This window comes from Labeo rohita, chromosome 4 (genome assembly GCF_022985175.1).
Source record: "Labeo rohita strain BAU-BD-2019 chromosome 4, IGBB_LRoh.1.0, whole genome shotgun sequence".
NCBI classification, from domain to species: Eukaryota; Metazoa; Chordata; class Actinopteri; order Cypriniformes; family Cyprinidae; genus Labeo; species Labeo rohita.
Window position 1 is genome coordinate 32,069,843 of NC_066872.1, and position 20,615 is coordinate 32,090,457.

Sequence of the window (20,615 nt, forward strand, 5' to 3'; positions counted from 1 at the left end):
CAGTAGATTTTTTTCAGGTTTCTTTGATGAATAGAAAGTTCAGAAGAACAGCATTTGTCTGAAATAGAAATCTTTTGTAATATTTTTAAATGTCTTTATCATCATTTTGATCGATTTAAAGCATCCGTGCTAAATAAAATGATTAATTTCTTTAATATTTTTCCCAAAAATAAATAAATAAATAAACTGCCTGCAAGCTTTTGAATGGTATAATGTTACAAAAGGTTTTTATTTCAAATAAATGCTTATCTTTCTATTCTTCAGTGAATCCTGAAAAAGTACTCAGCTCAAATATTGATGATGGTAATAATAATAATAATATTAAATGTTTCTTGAACAGCAAATCAGCATATTAGAATGATTTCTGAAGGATCATGTGACACTGAAGACTGGAGTAATGATGCAGAAAATTTAGCTTTGATCACAGAAATAAATTACATTTTAAAATATGTTAAAATAGAAAGCAGTTATTTTAAATAGTAAAAATATTTCACAATATTACTGTTTTTGCTGTGTTTTGGATCAAATAAATGCAGGCTTGGTGAGCAGAAGAGACTTCTTCAAAAAACTAAAAATCTTACTGTTCGAAAACTTTTGACTAGTAGTGTATATGTTTAATTTTGTTTATTATTTTCTTCATTCATGGAGTGGGTCACATTATGTGTTTTGGTTATTTTGAGATCATATAACTTGCCAAATACTATTAACAAATTTGTCTTTTGTAGATCGAGGCTTTCTCTCTTTACTCGCTCCAACATGGATGTCGGAGTGACCCCGAGACGGCACAACCCCGTGGACAGCATCTGCCGCAAGCTGCAGACCATCCAGCGGCGAGATCAAGAGGTTAACTCGCCATTTCAGATCCCTAAGTTCCAGTCCAGCAGCTACGACAGCCCTCACTCGGGTCTGCGCCTCAACCTGGAGGCCATCCTGAAGAAACGTGCCGTCCGAACTGACGGAGACTCTGACCGCGATTCCTCTGCGAGCATGTTGACCCCCACAGCTTCCCCGGGACCAGGGTCTGCCGCCAACACCCCTCGTGTTCCCATCACACCTGGCAATGCCACCTATACAATTACGAGCACGCTGGGCACGATAGGAGAGAGGAGAAACACGGCAACGTACAGCCGGCCGTTTCGGCGGAACTGCTCTACCCCAGCAGCCCAGACTGGGGACAATTACTTTAACTTTACCCCACGGTACTCAACACAAACACTGCTGGAGGCGCCCGACACAGAGGTGAAGACCTCAAAGATCCCAGCTCCTGGCTTGTTCTCATATCACCTGAACTTCTCCTCAGATATTTCTAACATGGACAGCGAACTTGCCTACCCAGCCCTCGTGGTCAAGAGACTTTCACTGGGCGAGGGTAATGGATTATCTCTTTTCAGTTATCTTTTTAACATTATAAATGTTTTGCCAAAACCTTTTTTGTTGTGTTTGGAACAGGATCTCTGTTTCCCTCCGAGCCCAAGAAGGAGAGCTTGGCTGAGGTCAGTCTGATTTGCGAGGAAGACCTGTTGGACACAATTTTTCAGGCTTGTGACACACAGTGCAGAGGTACATATGTACATCATACTGTGTATTTTTCAGTCATATTGTGCATTTTAAAGTGGTAGTTCACCCAAAAATTCTGTCATTAATGACTCACCCTCATGTCGTTCCAAACCTGTAAGATATTTGTTCAACTTCAGAACACAAATTAAGGTGTTTTTAATGAAATCCGAGAACTTTCTGACCCTGCGTAGACCGCAGTGCAACTGACGCGTTCAAGGCCCAAAAAGCTAGTAAGGACATTGTTAAAATAGTCCATTTGACATCAGTGGATCCACCATAATTTTATGAAGCTACGAGAACACTTTTTGTGCACAAAGAGTACAAAAATAATGACTTTATTCAGCAATTTCTTCTCTTCCACATGCGTGTGGTAAATTTTTTTGTTTGTTTGTTTATTAAATAACATGTACTGATAAAGTGTTGACAAAAAAGGTGCAGTCACGTTTACCTTTGTGCAGCAAGTTTTTGTAGGCAAAATCTGTTTGTTTCAATAGGAATCCACACAATGCATGAGTACTAAGGATTTACACTGCCATTCAAAAGTTTGGGATCAGTAAGATTTTTAATGTTTCTCTTACGCTCATCAAGGCTGCATTTACTTGATCAAATATACAGGAAACAATAGTAAAATTGTGAAATATTATTACACTTTAAAATATTGGTTTTCTATTTTAATATATTTTAAAATATTATGTATTCCTGTGATGCAAAGCTGAATTTTTTTATCAGCCATTACTCCAGTCTTCAGTGTCACATCATCCTTCAGAAATCATTAAAATATGGTGATTTATTACTTTTATTATCAGTGTTGGAAACAGTTGTGCTGCTTAATATTTTTTGGAACCTGTAATGCTTTTTTTCAGGATTCTTTGATGAATAAAAAGTTAAAAAGAACAGCATTTATTCTACATATAAATCTTTTCATTTTTTTAAAAATCAATTTAGCACATCCTTAGTGAATAAAAGTATTAATTTCTTTTAAAATATACAATTTACTGACCACAAACTTTTAAATGGTAGTTTCTATTGTTACAAATAATTTCTATTTTAAATATGCTTTCGTTTTAACCTTTTTATTTTTTAAAGAATCCTGAAAAAACGTGTCACGGGTTCCAACAAAATATTAAGCAGCACAACTGTTTCCAACACTGATAATAAATCAGCATATTAAAATGATTTCTGCTGGATCATGTGACACTGAAGACTGGTGTAATGATGCTGACAATTCAGCTTTGCATCACAGGAATAAATTACATTTTAAAATATATTAGCAGAAAACAGTTATTTTACATTGAAATAATATTTCAGAATATGCCTTGATGAGTATAGGAAACAATTTAAAAATAAAAATACAACAAACAAACACAAAAAAAAAAAGCAGTGTACCTAAGCAGATTTTATGACAGTTTCAAGTTGGCCATGCTGAGTTGACCAACAGAAAGCTTGGCTTGAAAGTGATTTCAGTGTGAGCTATGTTGCAATACTATCAACAGTGAACCTTTTCAGCCTGTGATGTCTCTGCACCTCAAGACCAGAAATATGAGCTAAAATCAATCTTTTTTTTTTTTATATATATATATATATATATCTTGTAGCTTTTAACCGCTCACTTCCCCCTCAAATTCACAGGTTCCTCAGCAGGCTGTGAAGCTGACTAATATTACAGTACTTTAGTTTCTCTTTGGTTAAACTGAAGTAACCTCTAAGAGCATTTGAAAACATTGACTCATTCCAACCCAGCAGCAGAAATGCTTCTTAGCATTCAAACCTAGAGGCAAACATTGTCTGATCTGTCCTCAGTGAAGTCCTGCACTCTCCTCATTATGTCTTTGACCTAATATGCTGTCTGTGGTGACCAGACCGTTAAGCTAACACAAGACAAAGCTGCATTCAGTTGCAGCCGTTTTTCTTATATGAAGGGAACTGCAATTTAGGTGTTAAAAGATGATAGCAGCAGTCTTTTTTTTTTATGTGTATACTGATTCGATATGTTCACACATGCGGTCATGGTGACTCAGAACAAGTAGGTGTTACTTTGCAAACTTTCTGTTTGAGTTTCTTGATGGGATGACATCTGACTAGAGCCAGGTCTTCTGTGATTGTAGCCACTGTAACTATAGTAACACTAAGCCCTATGTTGCAGGTAAAGTGTATGTATCGCACATCGTGGATTTCTTGAGACACACCACTTGCCGCAGTTCAGAGGACAGCGGCCTGGAGGAACTCTGCAATATGCTGGACCCAGAGCACAAGGACATTTCCATAGACCTGGACACGTACCATGCTATCATGAAGGAGTGGATCGACGACTGCCGCAACCAGGGGTATGAAGACATGTATAAGTACCCCATACTTAGGGCCTTATGATTTCTGTGGTGCTGAAAACGCGGACGGAATCGCGGAATCGAGTCATAAAAACTAAGTTTACCGAATAACGCGGAATGCCACGGAAGTTTGAATGAATTAATCAACAGTAGGTCATTACACTGAAATCAAACCGCAATACGGACTAGTATCTGTAAATACTATGCCGCAAAAATAGCATTTAAATGTGAATCCTGCATGTTCTGCGTGTCTCTGTTTCATGAATGGAGCAGACGAGCGGGTTTGTTTACTACACACACTGAAGCGCGCGTGATGCTCGCTGTGATTTCAGCGTCTGTCGTCTCACTAGATGAGGACATAAATACGTGAACAATATCTGCTGAGAGTCACTTCATGAGCATTTGACCGCTCCATTTTAGGAAAACTAGTGTTATATCATATACACATAGAAATGTAAAGGTAGATACGGCAACCCGTTAAAATAAAAATCCGGTTTAACTTGAAGACATTGTGCCAGATATATAAATTACTACTATTACTACTACTACTACTAAAATGAAACAAACATTATTTTTTAGGGTATAATCACTCAACATTTCTTCCATGTTTTAATTTTAATAGTAAATTCTTTGTTTGGCAAAAAAATAGTTTGCTGAATTTTCAGTAATTAAAGATAAGTGAAATTAATGTTTTATGCCTTCATTTGATAACCAGAACATTTTAAATACCAACACATAATTTCTGAGGTTAAAAAACCTTTCATAATGCTATTTTAAGAATAAATTTTAATAAATTTAGTATGCATTTAAATAATTAGACATGCTAAAACACAGAATTTGATAACAATAAAACATATGGTGGGAAAAAATAAAACATTTCGTAGGGCCCTAAATCATTTTTGTTAAAATGAAACCGTAACATAAAACCTTTATTAAATTGATGTGAAAATTTTTAAGTTTTATGGTTTTAATTAATTAGACATGCCCTTTGATTAATAAAATTTAATTTAACAGTTAAAAAGAAGTTGAGAGAAATGAAAACAGGAAAAAAAAGAAATCCAGAAAAATTAAAAATGGAAAAAAGGGAATTTGGGCAAAAATAAAACTGATTTCATAGGGCCCTACATACTTTAAAACAGTGATTGCCATTTATGTACTTGAATAAAGGCCTTTTTAGTTCGGGAAGTATTGCACAGGACCAAAAAATAAAACTGAAGAAATCTGCTGATTGTTTACTCCTTAATCATTTTGCTAAAGGCATGGTCCGTTCAGAGGAAGCAGTTGTTTTTGCAATCAAATCTGTGTGGTATGTCTTTTGTAGATGTTGCCAACCCAACCAAAGACACATTGCAGATTTTCATCAGTCTGCTATCAATCTACAGTCAGTTTTGATCACAAGGCCTTTCTTTCCAGCATTTTCCTCATGACTTTTTTTTTTTTTTTTTTTTTTTTTAATAAAAACCCAACTCAAAATTTCCCTTTTTATTCAGAAAAGACTCAAAGAATGACACCCAACAGGAATCATTCAAACTACGGGACAGTTTATCAGGTGAGGTGCATGTCAGAATGCTTAAAAGCTCAGTGTTTTGCATATATTTTCTTTGTTGTCAATGGTGTTATAATTTTGTATCATCACCTCTTGTTTCCTTTAGCAAGAAGATCTGCTCTACTAAATATGACCTCGGGTAGTCTTGAAGCATTTGGAGGGGAAGCCTCCAGAGCTGACCTGTAAGTTTAAGAGTGTTAGTTGTTTGCTTGTGACAGATAAAGAGTTAACAGGAGTACACATGTGATTTGTGAGACTGTATCAACTGTAACTATTAAGCAAAACTTTGGACACAGCTGAATCAGTTTGTTTCTTATGATCTTAAAACCTTTGATCTAAAGGTTTTCGCTTGGATGCTTTTAAAACAAAAAAATATCTGCCAAAAAAAAAAAAAAACTATATAAAAATATGTATACAACAAAGTTGTAATCAGTATACTACTGCTGTATATACTAATACATTTTTGGTCGTTACGTAATTCCCGTTCCAGACATTTGAGATGCATTTTGATCATATATTCTACAGGGAGACATCAGATCTGGTCTTCTGTGTGGCGGATCTCCAGCTAAATAACCAAAAGCTGCAGGAGGAGGTTCGTAAACTGAAGCAGGCAGTGGAAAACATGGAAGACACCAACCAGAAACTCATTGAGGAGAATGAAGAGCTCAAAGCACAAGCTAAAATGTACGGACTTGTTTTACTTTCTCTCACTTGTCGTCTTCCTTAACCTCTGAGCCTCAAATCCCTTGTCTTTCCCTTCCCTCATCCTGCAGGGGGCAGCAGTTATTACAAAAGGAGAAGATGCTTAAAGAGGAAGTTGAGGAGATGAAGCTGAGCCTGACCTCTTCAGAAGAGAGTCGAGCTCAGGCGTCAGCTCAAAGAAAGCAGATGGTGAGGCACAGACCTCAGTGATGGCTGTTATGGTGTTAATAAGCCACATTATGAGACTCAGGTCTTATAAACTGATGCAGTCAGATAACGTTCAGCATGTTTGTAATGAAATGGTTAGTAATATTACATAAACCAATCATATGCAAACATCCGGAGTAAACAAATCTGGGTCCCAGGTAAACACCATCACACTGGTTTTTATTGACCACATATTGACATTGACGTATGTATTATTAAAACAAACATGGACTCTTTTATAACCTTTCGTTATGGTTTCCTACAGGAACGGGAAAACCAAAGTCTTATAACCAAAATTGCTGCTTTACAAGAGGAGGTATGGCTCTATGCATTTACACGTCCATCCACCTAAGTGTCAGACATGTAGTTCACTGACTGGTTCTCATTCATTACTTTTTCTATTTTCTTTGTCCTCCTTCTTCATGAAAGAATATGAAAGTCACATTGGAGGCAGAAGAGCTACAGAAAAAGATCAGTGACCTATGTGACCTTAATGCTGACCTTCAGGTAGGCCTTAATTTAGTTTACTCACTCATAATTGGTCTTTTATTCAAAATTGGTGAAAGATTTCTTGCACTCTCAGGTCCAAGTTCATTCATTTGATGCCATTCTGGCTGACAAGGAGTCAGTAATTCAGGAGGTCAGTCCGTCTTGTGCATCAGAAAGACACGTTATGAAAACTGTAGAGTACAAAGTCAAGTTATTTATTAAACTTTACAGAAGAATTTAGCTTTTCTTTAATCATTACAAAAATCATTTAGTGTTATCATTGTTCATTTAGTGTGTTTGTACAATCTGCAATCATGTTAAATTACATTTGTCCAGTGTCATAACAGATCTGCCCTCTTTCTTCTCCAGAAAAATAAACAGGTAGATGAACTAAAAGTGGCCATTGTGGAGTATTCCTCAGTTACAGAGGTGAACTAATTTCTTTTTCTCTTTTTCTGTCTTCAACATCAGTAATCTGTCATTTACACCACAGTGCTGTTTAATGCTACTTTTTCAAACTGCTTGGCTATTAAAGGGAACCCTGGGTATTAAAACCTGTATGGATTGATATTACATAAATTATGTCTTTTACTATAACATCTAGTAGAAAACCAATAGAAAATTTATTAAAGATTTAATCCATGAAGGTCTATGAGGGTGTCATTTCGATGATGTGAAATGGTTGCACTTGGTGAGCTACTGGTGCTACCTGTTGCCATTTTACCACAAAACAACTCTTTAAAAAAAAAAAAAAAACAGTACTGATACAATGACCACAGCTATTGAAAGAGCTTACAGGTGGCAAAGGATATAATCATAGGCTTAAACCAAATGCCGTACCATCAATTTTTCTCCACAAGGAGTCCAAACGCCCCCAGATGTTGAGTGAAATCCGTGCTGAGAAACTCCTTCTGTGGCTGCAGTGTCATGGCAAGCACCGAAATGTTTACATCCTGCCAGGATGGCACCTAGCGTTTCTTGTCTCTGCCATATATAAGTTCTTTCAGTAGCTGTGGTCTACTAAAAGCCTCCAAGGCATCAGGGCTAAAGTGGAAAGAACAAAGACGCGGGTCTTTAGGAAGTTTTAATTGTCCATGGGCGTCTTTCCATTCTTTTCTTTTCTTCTTATTGCTAGGAAAGCATTGAAGACTTGCGTCACTTTTCTTGTTGCCCTTTGACTGAAAAATGCAACCCAAAGCCACACAATATGGCATCAGTATTTTATTTTCTTAGGGTTGTTGTGGTAAAAATGGCAACAGGTAACGCATTAGCTTTACAAGTGCAACCATTTCAGGTCATCAAAATAATGTCACTCCTTATAGTCCAAAATATGTATAAAACAATGTGGATTTTTAAAATAATGTAAATCTTTCATGGGTTTTCTACTACATATTTCAGTAAGAGACATCATTTATGTTATATTAAGCTATACAAGTCTTAATACTTGGGGTTCCCTTGAAGTAGTTCCAGGGTGACCACATTTTATTTATATGATTATGATTTTTATAATCATATTGCCATGTTTGTCCAAATTTCACATAAACAGTTTTTTAAAGAGCCATACGGTCTACTACAAAGAACACATTTTTTAGTCTACTACAAAGAACTCAACAGTAAGGATTTATCTTTTGCCAGACCAGTATCTATGATTTCACAAAAAGACAATCACTTTTTATTTTTATACCAATATATTTTTTATATTTTCTAGAAATATTTATATTTTTTTCATTACACATCACTGATTTGTTTGTAGCTGATGCTTCCAAGACTACCACAAGTTATTTTTGCAATCAACTTACCAACTAGATGACACTTTCTGTGCGTCAAATAAGCCAAATTTGCAGCAGCAATTTAAAATCCATCACGGAAAACCAAACCAAATGTTTACGTGTGCAATCATAAAAAATTGATGTAGTGTACCAAAACTTTCAGTGGCAACACAGCACTGCCCTAATTTTTTTTCGGCTGCCTCTGAGCCAGTATCATTCAATCCTGGAAAAATATGCATCACTGTTTACACAAAGATATTAAGCAGCACAACTGTTTTCAACATTAATAATAATAATAAGAAGAAGAAATGTTTCTTGAGCACTAAATCAGCAAATTAAAATGATTTCTGAAGGATCGAGAGATACTGAAGACTGGAGTAAAATATATTGAAATTTAATTTTGCTTTACTACTGATTACTAGAATAGAATAGAAGTCTGGAATAATGTGACAAATCATGTATTTGGTTGAGAGCCAGGAGAGAAAGTTTCTCTCTTTCGTTCGCTCACTCACTCACAAACTCAGAATGCTGAATCAGTGGAATTAGTTCTACACACATATGTTTTGGGGGACTAAAACCTAAAAAGGTATACATGTGATCATTACTGTGGAATATGTAAAATAATTTACTCCAGAGTGTTGAATTATTGTGCATGTCTTCATTTTGCTTGCTTCAGCTGTTGAGAGCAGACAAGAACAAACTGGAGAGTCAAATGCAGATGATGCAGCCTGATATGACAATGTAAGAACTCCATATAATGCACTTAACACACAGCAATGAAAATATTAGCTGATTAATTGCCCTTTTTCTGATGCACAAACATCAAAAATTGCTTCACCTGTTCTTCTGTGTATGTATGTGTTTGCAGCCCAGGTCTTTCTCTCTCTGTGGCCTACAGACTAAATCAGATGAGTTCAGGCTCTCTTCAGACAGAGCTGGCACTGGCACAGAATCCCTTGGAGGTTTGCAGTGTGTTTTGTGTGTGTTTGCAATTCCCTTGTCTTTGTCTCGTCCATGGTTTGGATTGTTTCTTTCTCTCCACTCCCACCAACACTCATGTGCTGTTCTCTGTCCACCCACTCTCTCCCACTCCAAAGCCATAGAGTGCACTCAGTAATCCACACCCTCTCTGTGCTTTGCACCAAACTTTAGGCATCACAATGAGTCCAACTACATGAAGGAGATTCCATTATTGTATCTGGTGATGACTACATAAATACAATATTGCTAATACTGGGTTGGACCTGACTTTCTCCTGAAAACTGCCTTCAACAAGGTGCTGCAAACATTCCTCACATTTTTTGGTCCAGATTTGTCGGCTACACGTCCATGATGTGTATCTCCTGTTCCACCACATACCCAAGGTGCTCTTTTGGATTTAGATCTGTTGACTTTGGAGGCCTTTTGAGTATAGTGAACTCCTTTTCATGCTCAGAAAATCAGTTTGAGATGATTCGAGCTTTGTGACGTGGTGTGTTATCCTGTTGGAAGTAGCTATCACAAGACTACTGTGGTCATAAAGGAATGGACATGGTCAACAATACTCAGCCTGGCTTGTGGCGTTTTAACAATGCCTTAATTGGTACTAAAGGGCAAAAATTGTGCCAAGAAGATATCTCCCATGCTATTACACCACCAGCAACCTGAACTGTTGATGCATAGCAAGATAGATCCATGCTTTTATATTGTTAATGCCAAATTCTGACCCTACCATTTAAATGTTGCGGCAGAAATTGAGATTCAATCTATTGTCCAATTTTCGTAGAATTGTAGCCTCAGTTTCCTGTTCTTTGCTGAGACAGAAGTGGCACCTGGTGCAGTCTTTTTCTGCTATAGCCCATCAGCTTCAAGATTTGACGTCAGTTGTAACAAGCGGTTGTTTGAGTTACTGTTGCATTTTCCTCTAACCTCCGGCATCAAAAAGACATTTTCGCCCACAGAACTGCTGCTCACTGGATATTTTCTCTTTTTCTGACCAAAAACCCTAGAGAAGATTGTGCATAAAAATCCCAGTAGATCAACAGTTTTAGAAATATTTAGACCAGCCTGTCTTGCAGCTACAACCACGCCATGTCAATGAAATCATATTTCTTCCCCATTGTGATGCTTGTTCCCAGCTTCAGCAGATCTGTATATAGCATTAAATTTAATGTTTTAAATGTTTATTATTTGTTATAATATAAAATATTGATAGAAATTTGTTATACATTGCTTATGGATTATTATACAAAATGCATGTCTGTGTATTTTTAGGGTTTGGAGCATCTGTCCTCCTCTGTTTGTTTTGCGTCTTCCCTGGATGAGACTCTAGATCGTGAGGTTCTTCTGCTCCTCCAAGGCCCAACTCCAGAGCAGCTGTCTCTGGAGTTCAAAACTCTGATCAGCAGACTGGTAACCAACTAACCAGGCATCACACTCTCAATTTTTAAGTAAACTTCATCTGTATAGTTAGTCTGACGTTAATTTTTGCCAGCTTTTAGACACTTGAATGCTGGTTGTGTATGTTTCTGGTCTATAATGTTTTAGAGTGTTCACTGTGTGTCAAACATGAATCGTTCCAGAAAAAGGAGTTTAAGGAAGATGGCATGACCTGTATCTCAGCATTCAGAGGCCTTACAGAAAACAGTGAAACTCAGGAGGTTAACACTGACCTTAAGATACAGGTAATTTATGAGGATTTATTCAACTGAGTCAAATCGGAAAGTATCAATCAACAGTTATGCACGTTTTGGCACGTATGGAAATAACATTATACAAATATACAGATGGGCATTTAAAAATTATATAAGCACTCCTTTTCCCTTATCTGAACTTTTATCTGCCACATTGCATAACTTCCTGGCTGGACATGGTCACTCTTATTGTGTGTATTCATTGGACCGCATCAGTACGTGCGGTCTTCCCCAGTGGTCAAATATACAGGCCAATATTTCTCTCACTCAGGGGGTAGTGTGTCGGGTCAGAGTAACTCTGTGACTCTTTTTAAAATGGCCTTTGATGAAACTTTTCAATCTTATCGCATTCAGTAAGATTTAGCTGGTGTTAATGACTTACTGGTGCACTGTGTGTTGTATTTTGTCACTGATCCTCATTGTTGATCTTGTGAACTACTTCAGGGCCTGGAGGTGCAGCTCGAGCAGAGGAGGAGTGACTGGACCCGCAGTCTGGAACAGTTGGACCAGTACACAGACTCTCTGGAGAGGGAGCTTCTAAAGATGGCCAGCAACATGCGACGTTCTCGTACTGAGATCCTTCACCTGTCTGTCAAGTGAGTGGACTGATAAGAGAGCAGAGATGATGTATGATATGTATTTTTTGATGGAAGTTTATTGAAATGCATTGCTTTCCTCCATTTTCCAGTCACGCTTACCATTGTGTTATGAATTTTCATTGGCGAAATCCACTTCAATAGGAATATACATCAGGGTTTCCCCGGGTCTTAAAGTCTTAAATCAGAGCTGCAAGTCTTAAATTCATATGATCATGACATTAATTTTAATGAGGGATTGTTTCCTCATGTCTTTCATTTTAAAGTGAAGTGAAAGTGTAATTTCTGTGCTACATGGTTTAGGTCACTCAATATTCATTAAACGATGTGCGGTAGATGGCGGTATGGGCCGCTTCATCTGTCAGCCACCTGAAGAAGAACTTGTCATTTAGTTTTTGTTTTTTTTATAGTAATAAAAATCATTTAGTTCTTAGAGAACAGACAATACCTTTAAAACTGAATGCTGCTGCTCAATGCAGTGTGCCAAACGACAGTCGCATCACAGATCAGATGTCATTTATCACCTGAAGAGAGTGAGCCGAGCTGACTGACAACAAGAGAGAGGTGAGAAAGACAAGACTATGGCAGAAGAGTTTCAAAACAAAATGCAAAAGCGCCTGTTTTAAAAATATTTTGGATGTTGAAAAGCCTGTTAACTTCTGCCTTTTATCTAAGGTGATAGTGGAAGTTTCATATTTATTTGGTTTCACAGTGTTTGCTGATTTTTTTTTAAATTAAACTGTGTAATTTTTTTCTTTTTCTTTTAAATATTTTACATCAAGGTGTATGGCGTGCTTTTCAAGCTTTCTTTTTAGTTTTGCTAATAAACATTCTACTTTTTGCATTTACTTGGTTACACAGTGTTTACTGATTTTCAGTTTTGTATACCTATTTAAACTTTGTGTAAGTTATTATTTTATATTAGGCATACACCATTCTGTATTTTTATTTGTTTTGTTAATAATAGTTCATTACGGTATGTTAATGCTGCTGATTTAAAAATGAAAGTAAAATGCACATGATGCTACTTTAAACCGAAGGAAAGTGCAAAAAGAGGGAAACCTCAAACTAACTAAAAACAAACAACTGCTTGGTGCCGAATTGCCGCTAATTTGAAAGTGAAAGTAAAAGACGCCTTAGTTGGTCTTAAAAAGGTCTTAAAGTCTTAAATTTAGACATAGTAGCTTAATTTAGAGTTTGATCTTAGTAGTAGATACTGGTAGTATACCAGCATAGCCATGCAGTTAACAGAGTCTATGGCAGCCTTCAGACTGCAAACTGAATTTTAATGAATAGAGAAGTGGACATATTTGTGTTTTATTTTATTTATTTTTTTTTTTTTTAGAAAAGCACCCCTTTCAAATTAGTGGAAGGATTATGAAGCGAGGCCTTACCAATTTAGTCCATGTCTGTGTGAATGTCTCTAGAAGCTTTTGTCAAGGGGATGTTCCATTTGACCCCCTCAAGCTGTTTTTGGTTCACTGAAGAGTTGCCTCTAATCTGGCATAACACGGTTTTTAAGGCCACGGTACTCAGCGTACTGTGGATAAAAGGGAAAGGCTGTTGAGAGAAGCCAGGGAAGTAAAGGGCTTGTCCAGTAGTGCTCCAAGATAGGAGTGAAGAAGCAATGGGACATTGCTTGGGCCTGCGGATTGGGTATAGTATGTCCAGCTTTTGCTTTTGTAGCACTTGTGAACATCTATTGAGGATGTATGGGGATTGTGTTTGATAGAATATGTTTTCTGTGTAACAGGAGAATCTTTAGGTACCTCAGTAATAGGTTTTGACTGAGAAGTGATGATCCAATTCTTGATGTATTTTATATTTTTATTGAAAGTTCTGGGATGTTGTCTCGTGTAATGCTTTTCAATAACCAGAAAAATTGTACTTTTGTAGATAGAGCTATTTTTAGGAGTTTTGTGAATTCAGTGGGTTTTGTCTGAATTTTTAGGGTACAAGAGCAGGAGAATCAGAAGCAGCAATTGCGAGAGGAACTTGACAGACTAAAGGCTCCGCTGGACAACAGAGAGGCCAGCAGCCAAACACCGGATCACCTACAGCAGGTATTGAACCCCACCTAACACTTGCTTTCGCTGCCTGCACGAGCTTCAGCATATGTGGGCTTTAAAACTCATGACAGATTTAGATTCAGCCCTGGGCAAAACAGAAATAAAGATTTTTTTGTGAGCTTCTGCAGATCACAGATGGATACTTTTACAGTCTCATTACAAGATGCTGAGAGCTGTGTGTGTAGGAGGCAAGTGTGGTTTGTGAGCCAGTTTGAAACTTGACTTCATCTTGAACTCATCCCAAGAGATTAGACGCCGTTGACCGATTACCCCTCAATGTTCTTATGTTCAGAACTTGGCTGATGTCTTAGTTTGATTCACTTTTATTATTTTCCAATTTGATTTATTTGTATATATTACTATGCATGTTGATCCAAAATCTCCAAAAGCTTGCCAAGATGTTCAAGTAAACCTTTCGAAGAACTAGAAGTCAGCTGGGGACACCCATATAGCCCATGTACTTAAAATATGTGACCCTGGACCACAAAACCAGTCATAAGTAGCACAGGTATATTTGTAGCAATAGCCAACAACACATTGTATGGGTCAAAATTAGCGATTTTTCTTTTATGCCAAAAATAATTAGGATATTAAGTAAAGATCATGTTCCAAGAAGATATTTTGTAAATTTCCTACTGTAAATATATCAAAACTCATTTTTTTATTAGTGATATGCATTGTCAAGAACTTCATTTGCACAACTTTATAGGTGAGTTTTTCTTAATAGATTCCAGATTCCAGATTTTCAAAATAGTTGCATCTTGGCCAAATACTATCATATCCTAACAAACCATACATCAATGTAACACTTATTTATAAGCTTTCAGACGATGTATAAATCTCAATTTAAAAAAAAAACTGATTCTTGTGACCAGGCATTTACATGTGATTCTGTACCTTCAGGTTGTGGAAGAGCTGGACGGTCCCTCTCTTGAATGGGATGAGGAATATGTGTTGTCGGAGTCTCCACCTTTACAAGAGCTCGGACCTGACCAGGAGATGCTTCAGGAGCTCTGTTGTGAAAAAGAGGAACTACAGGCCTTGACACAAGAGGAAGAGGAGGAGGTGGAGCACACAGAGACTGTGAGGAGCAAGGAGGAGATCACAGAAAGGACAGAGGGAGAAGGTGAAGCAACACAGGATTCTGGAGTAGGGACCAAGGAGCTACAGAGAGGCTCCACCCTCTCTCAGACGCCTCTACAAGACGACGCCACTGACGGAGAATCACAGGGTGAGAAATGAATTGATTAGTAAGGCTTATTTTTCCATAGTGGGATTCAGTTTAGATTGCAAACAAGATTCTGAAGTTTCAAAGTTAGTGCCTGAAATGGCAAGATGGAGTAAAATGGAAGAACAAACATAAAAGGTGCACAACCTTTTTGGATGTGAATAGGTCTTGAGCTGGTGGAAATGGTCACACCTAGAGCACACAACCGGTTTGTGTCAGATTCCTCAGGCCATATAATCCTTTCTTAACCTCTAGTGGCACAGGGCAGGCAGCCATCCCTGAAGCTTAAACACAAAAGGAAAAGCAGGATCACTCTAGCTGCAGACCTTTTTTGGCTTTCCTTCCACCATTGTTCTGCCATCTTTGGTCAGTATGTAAAGTAAACGTTTGTCCTCTGTCCCCCACCCTTGACTTGAATAACACCAGAGGCTTGTCACTTCATAATCCCCTTGTCTGATCATAACAACTGGACATGACATTAAGGAAATGTTTGGTTGACAATGCCTAGGCTAAACTATTTAGGCTTTGTTTTACGATTAACACATTGTTTATGGGATGCACAGCATATTGGTACCATATTGGTTAATGGCTGATTTAGTTTCATTTAAAATCCCTGAGTAGCAGTTGTTTGTACTGTAACTGTGATCCCTACATTTCACATGTTTGATATTGAATTTATTTTCACAAAATAGATTAGAATTGTAATATTAGTTAACCCTTATAGGTGAATCCAGTGAGCCTTGTGCTCATTGTATTTACTGCTTTGCTGGGAAATATGTCAAATTATGTCAGTAAAATGGGTTGTGAATGTCATTGTATGACTTTTTTCTCTCTTTTTTTTTTCAGAAACTGAGGGAGAAATGCAGAGGCCTTGCATGTCTCTAAAGGTATATTTCATTTTCTCTTATCTTCATTTCCTATTATACCTCTCAACAAACTATCAGCTAACAAATCAATTAATAATTGTGTAAATATGTTATTGTGGTCTATCTTATGATGCTTTGACATGAATGCAACCGTTTTATGCACACTGATATAGTGAAGTTCAAAGCATTTCATACCTTTTAAATTCAAGCTTTCAGAGTGGCTGACCATGAAATTCAAAGACCCATTTTTTTTAGTGATCTTGTCATGTGATCTTGCCACATTGTTCTTTTTGTTGTCATGGAAATTTAATGTTTGGCATGGTTGGTGGATCCATGTGACTCACTGATGGCAGGTTGATAGTTTTATTAGAGAATAGGGATGTAAAGAGATCAAAATCTCACGATACGATAATATCGCAATATGAAAGACCTTTATGTTAGAAATAAGAAGTTGAAATATATTTTTAAAACAACACTTTTGGCCAAGAAGACCTACCATATCATATCATCATCATGTGACTTCCTTCTTCCTGAATGCTAGCAGGAATTCGGATGATCCTTAGAACTAGTGTACAGTACACACACAAACACACATTGAGAGTATTGCACATCACACCTGAATAAACTTGGCCACAATTTGCATTGCAAATGTCTGAAGTGTGGATTTGCGCCTGATTATCATTCAAAAAATTGTCAATATGTCGACTTTGGTGAGACTTTATTTTTTTCTGGGAGAGTAGAGGTTTGGTTTTCACTGGCCTTTTGAATCTTTTCCTGGCCATTGCAGGAGGAAGACAGACTCCCAGAATGCACTGGGCCTGAGGACGCCCACGAGCAGGCTGCTCTTCAGCCTCACACCCACAGTCAGTGTGCTGGTAAGAGCTCTTCCTCTCAGTGTCCTTCTCTGCTTAATCATTTTAGTAACACACAATACTAGACTTGAAATACATTTCATTTGTCATTTGAATAAAATGATTTTCGTAACTTTTTGTGTCTGAACATGACTTCCCACTCTCCAGATGATACATCTTTGAGCTCCGAGACGCCCCATGAACAGGTGACCTCAGTCAGTAACCTTATTTCATCTACTGAACCTTCCTCCCTTGTGACTTCCGAGATGGTATCTTCCTCCATGGGCCAGCCTGAAGTTGGTGATTCCATTACAGGAAGGTACAATTTCCATATATCAGCATTTGCTTGTGGATTTTCTCTGGCTCACTGATATAAAGTGCTAGTTAATGATTCACCAGAAAGAAATTATGGTCTGCTTTCATTCGAAATGCCTACCACACACCCAAAGATCACATTTGCTAGTCAAATGTGTGACATCTCTTCCTGTGTTGGGCTGTTTTGTGTAGACATATTAAGGAGTTATTACTACTGACAGATCATTGCTTTGCATGCTTACCATGCACCTGTGTGGCCAGGCTCGGACAGATGCCCTATCCACGCTCTGCTGGAGCACACAAACCATCGTTGCACTTACTGAGAGCAGCTGCATCCTAAAAGATAGAAAAAACAAACCGACAATATAGTGACAACTGTACAATACAGTGACAACTTTCTTCTTTCTCCTTTTTCCCGGTCAGGACCCAGCAGCTCACTGCCACAAACGGAGGATCTGAGGTAGAGCGTGCGACCGCCACAACCAACATGAGTGACTCGCAGGTCAGTTTGAGGAAGCTGAGGAAACCAAGGGGAAGCTTGTTTCGTTTGTAGCGCCACTTGTCATGTCTTCCTCTTCCTCTTTTGTGTTTGTTTCTTTCTAGTTTTGCCCTTACTTTCTTGTCATGTTTCTTCCTGTTTGGTGGTCCTGTATAGTGAGAGAATAGCTAGCTTTTCTGACGTGCTGTAAAGGGGACCCTGCAGTTGACCGATTAAGAGAGTTCTGGATGGCGGTAAGCAGGAATGACTGCTCGTGAGAGGGTGTGCTTCTACCCTCTTATCGCTGTGACGTGCCTGGTCTTTTGGTGTTGTTTAGAATTGCTTTGTGTGAGCTGCTTTGCAAAGTTATATAAGCACCTGACTTCTGACAGCCTGGTTTTGTAAGTGGAATTGCCCATTTGTTTGTTCTGAATCAGATATAAATTATTTTATTAATCTGTGAAGCCAAGCATTGGCATATGCACTGTGCTAACTGCCCCATTGTTGACTCTCTTGTGAACGTTGTTAATGTAGAATGATAAGATGGGAGATATTCGGTAAGCTTGGAGTGCAACCAAAATAAACTGCACTTCATCTGAGGGCTTTTCTGCAGTGGAGTGGGCAGTGTTAGACCTTTATTTATACAGTAGCATATTACTAGACATTGGTGTAGGTACTGGATAAATCAGCTGTACTATAGGATGTATTGGTTTTAAAGAAATGCTTCATATTTGGGTCCAGCTTGAATGCATAAAAGCTAGTTTACACTGGCATTCAAAATTTTGGGGTCAGGAAGATGCTTATTAAAAATATATATAGTAATTATTTTATTTAGCAAGAATACATTCAAGTGATTAAAAAGTGAGTGACAGTAAATGCATTTATAATTTCATACAAGATTTATATTTCAAATAAATGCTCATTTAACCATTTTATTCATCTAGGATTTTATTGATAAATAATAAGAAGCACTGTTTGCAACACTGATCATGTGACACTGAATACTGGAGTAATAGCTGCTGAAAAGTCAGCTTTGGCAGTACAGGAATAAATTACGTTTTAAAATATATTCAAATGTAAAAAATATTTAAAGTTGTGGTAATATTTTACAGTATTACTGTGTTTACTGTGTTTTTGATTAATTAAAAGCAGCCTTGGTGAGTGTTTAAAGTAGGTCTGTCACTAATGATTATTTTAGTAATCAAGTTTTCTCTCGATTATTCTGACGATTAATCGAGTAATTGGATAATTTGTAATAAATTTGAGGTAATAAAACAATAGACCTAAACAAACAGTAGCCTTTAAAATTACTTAAAGCACATAATAGCAATGAGGCAATAATAATTGGTTCAAGTAAAGTATCAAAAGCAAGTAATCATATGGTTTTAATAAAACTGTAAAAATACATATATTATACAAAACAGAGCTAACATACATTATGCATTATATTAAATGACTGCAGAGACGATTGTTTTTACACTTTACAGCGCAAGCTAATTCTTGTTTAATGTTGACTAAGCATTTCAATTAAATGACCACTTAATCTTTAATATCTGGCTATTTCTTTATGACAGAAATGCTACAGCAACTGTAATTTCTTGAATTTTTGTGGACATCAAAACCTGTAAACTCGGAGTGAGGGTTTGAACTTTTATTTTGCAATCGCAATGAACAGTTAGCATATTAAGAAAGATGATGTGTTCTCCTGTGTTGGTGTAGGTTTATAATTGATTTACCTTGCAAAACTGATGAAATGGCATATGTTGCGTTTACAGATGAAATGTTATAATAAACCCAAACTTGCAGCAATATGCAGAGATTGCAGAGTTTTAGATTTGTAAATGCTAACTGTTTGTGTGAAGCAGCATTTAAAGGGATAGTTCACCCAAAAATGAAAATTAGCCTGTTGTTTACTCACCCTCCAGGCATCCTAGGTGTATATGACTTACTTTCTTCAGGTGAATTCATATGCAGTTATATTAAAAATTATCCTGGCACTTCCAAGCTCTGTCATAGCAGTGGATGGGTGTTTCTCTTCAACAGTCCAAAACAAGTCCAATAAAGTGCATACATCCATAATAAAAAGTGCCTAACACGGCAAAAGGCCTCCTATAGCGAATAGATGTTTTTTTTCATTTAAAAAAATCCATAATTGAAACACAATTACTTTTAAATGTAATCTAACATTCTAAGATTAAATGTAATCTAAGATTTTTTTTATAGTCAAGCACTCAAACTGAATCGAGAAATCATGAAAGCCCTAGTTGAGAGACTTTATTATTATTATTATTTTTTTAAAAAAGCATGAAAAATCTTAACTGGTTTCTTAACAGGTTTTGCTTTAGCACCCATATTTTCTATTAGACATCAAGTGCAATAACTGTCGCGATTTGGCTAGCTTCTATCAAATGACAGATTGGGTGCTCAGCCTTTGACGTCAACAGAAAATATGGGAAGCTTTTTTATACGCCTATTTATTTTGCTATCCTAACTTTGCAAAGTGCAACTAACCAATTAATCATGCATTTGTTTCTTCCCTGGTGACTGTGACTCAATTTGGAGCGGACCTGCAACCATTTTTGCTGGTTGTTTAATTGTTATTTTCCTTGTGTTTTTGAACTTGATGATAAAATATGCTGCTCGGGCTGTGTGTGTGGTTTTTCATCAGTATGTTTGGAATAAGTATAGCACTTTTTCACTCCCACTTCAATGAACTCTGCCAGTACAAGTGCTCTCCCCCTCCAGCCCTCCCCCTCTCTTTCTGTCACTCCCCTCTCTCTCTCTCTCTTTCTCTCTTTCCTGTCTTTACCATCCTCTCTCTCTCTCTCTTTGCCAGCTGTAGAGCTCTCACACACATTATGTAAGTATCTAGCACTTCGCTCTCTGTAAAGCAGGGCTTAGCTCTTATATTTCATCTGCTATGTCATGGGACAGGTATGGAAATGC

The 20,615-nt window shown here is 37.3% G+C and overlaps 1 protein-coding gene and 1 long non-coding RNA gene across 5 annotated transcripts in view; one reads left to right on the plus strand and one right to left on the minus strand.

Moving 5' to 3' along the window:
• Window positions 1–20,615, plus strand: part of lrmp (lymphoid-restricted membrane protein) — a 29,382-nt gene that overhangs the window by 667 nt on the left and 8,100 nt on the right. For all 4 annotated transcript variants that reach the window (XM_051107873.1, XM_051107872.1, XM_051107874.1 and 1 more), the window contains exons 2-23: window positions 726–1,369; window positions 1,450–1,560; window positions 3,701–3,881; window positions 5,372–5,430; window positions 5,534–5,609; window positions 5,953–6,111; window positions 6,201–6,318; window positions 6,602–6,652; window positions 6,766–6,843; window positions 6,920–6,976; window positions 7,195–7,254; window positions 9,271–9,335; window positions 9,463–9,556; window positions 10,848–10,985; window positions 11,156–11,257; window positions 11,711–11,862; window positions 13,814–13,925; window positions 14,835–15,162; window positions 16,006–16,046; window positions 16,813–16,900; window positions 17,045–17,195; window positions 17,615–17,693. In XM_051107873.1, the coding sequence (XP_050963830.1) occupies window positions 757–1,369; window positions 1,450–1,560; window positions 3,701–3,881; window positions 5,372–5,430; window positions 5,534–5,609; window positions 5,953–6,111; window positions 6,201–6,318; window positions 6,602–6,652; window positions 6,766–6,843; window positions 6,920–6,976; window positions 7,195–7,254; window positions 9,271–9,335; window positions 9,463–9,556; window positions 10,848–10,985; window positions 11,156–11,257; window positions 11,711–11,862; window positions 13,814–13,925; window positions 14,835–15,162; window positions 16,006–16,046; window positions 16,813–16,900; window positions 17,045–17,195; window positions 17,615–17,693 (2,913 nt within the window). In that variant the 5' untranslated portion in view covers window positions 726–756. The remainder of the gene's footprint in view (window positions 1–725; window positions 1,370–1,449; window positions 1,561–3,700; window positions 3,882–5,371; window positions 5,431–5,533; window positions 5,610–5,952; window positions 6,112–6,200; window positions 6,319–6,601; window positions 6,653–6,765; window positions 6,844–6,919; window positions 6,977–7,194; window positions 7,255–9,270; window positions 9,336–9,462; window positions 9,557–10,847; window positions 10,986–11,155; window positions 11,258–11,710; window positions 11,863–13,813; window positions 13,926–14,834; window positions 15,163–16,005; window positions 16,047–16,812; window positions 16,901–17,044; window positions 17,196–17,614; window positions 17,694–20,615) is intronic.
• On the minus strand, window positions 11,791–12,389 carry LOC127164139 (uncharacterized). The gene is made up of 3 exons (XR_007827601.1): window positions 12,311–12,389; window positions 11,965–12,231; window positions 11,791–11,871 (listed from the first exon to the last, which is right to left on the minus strand). It is a non-coding gene; the product is annotated as an uncharacterized LOC127164139 (long non-coding RNA).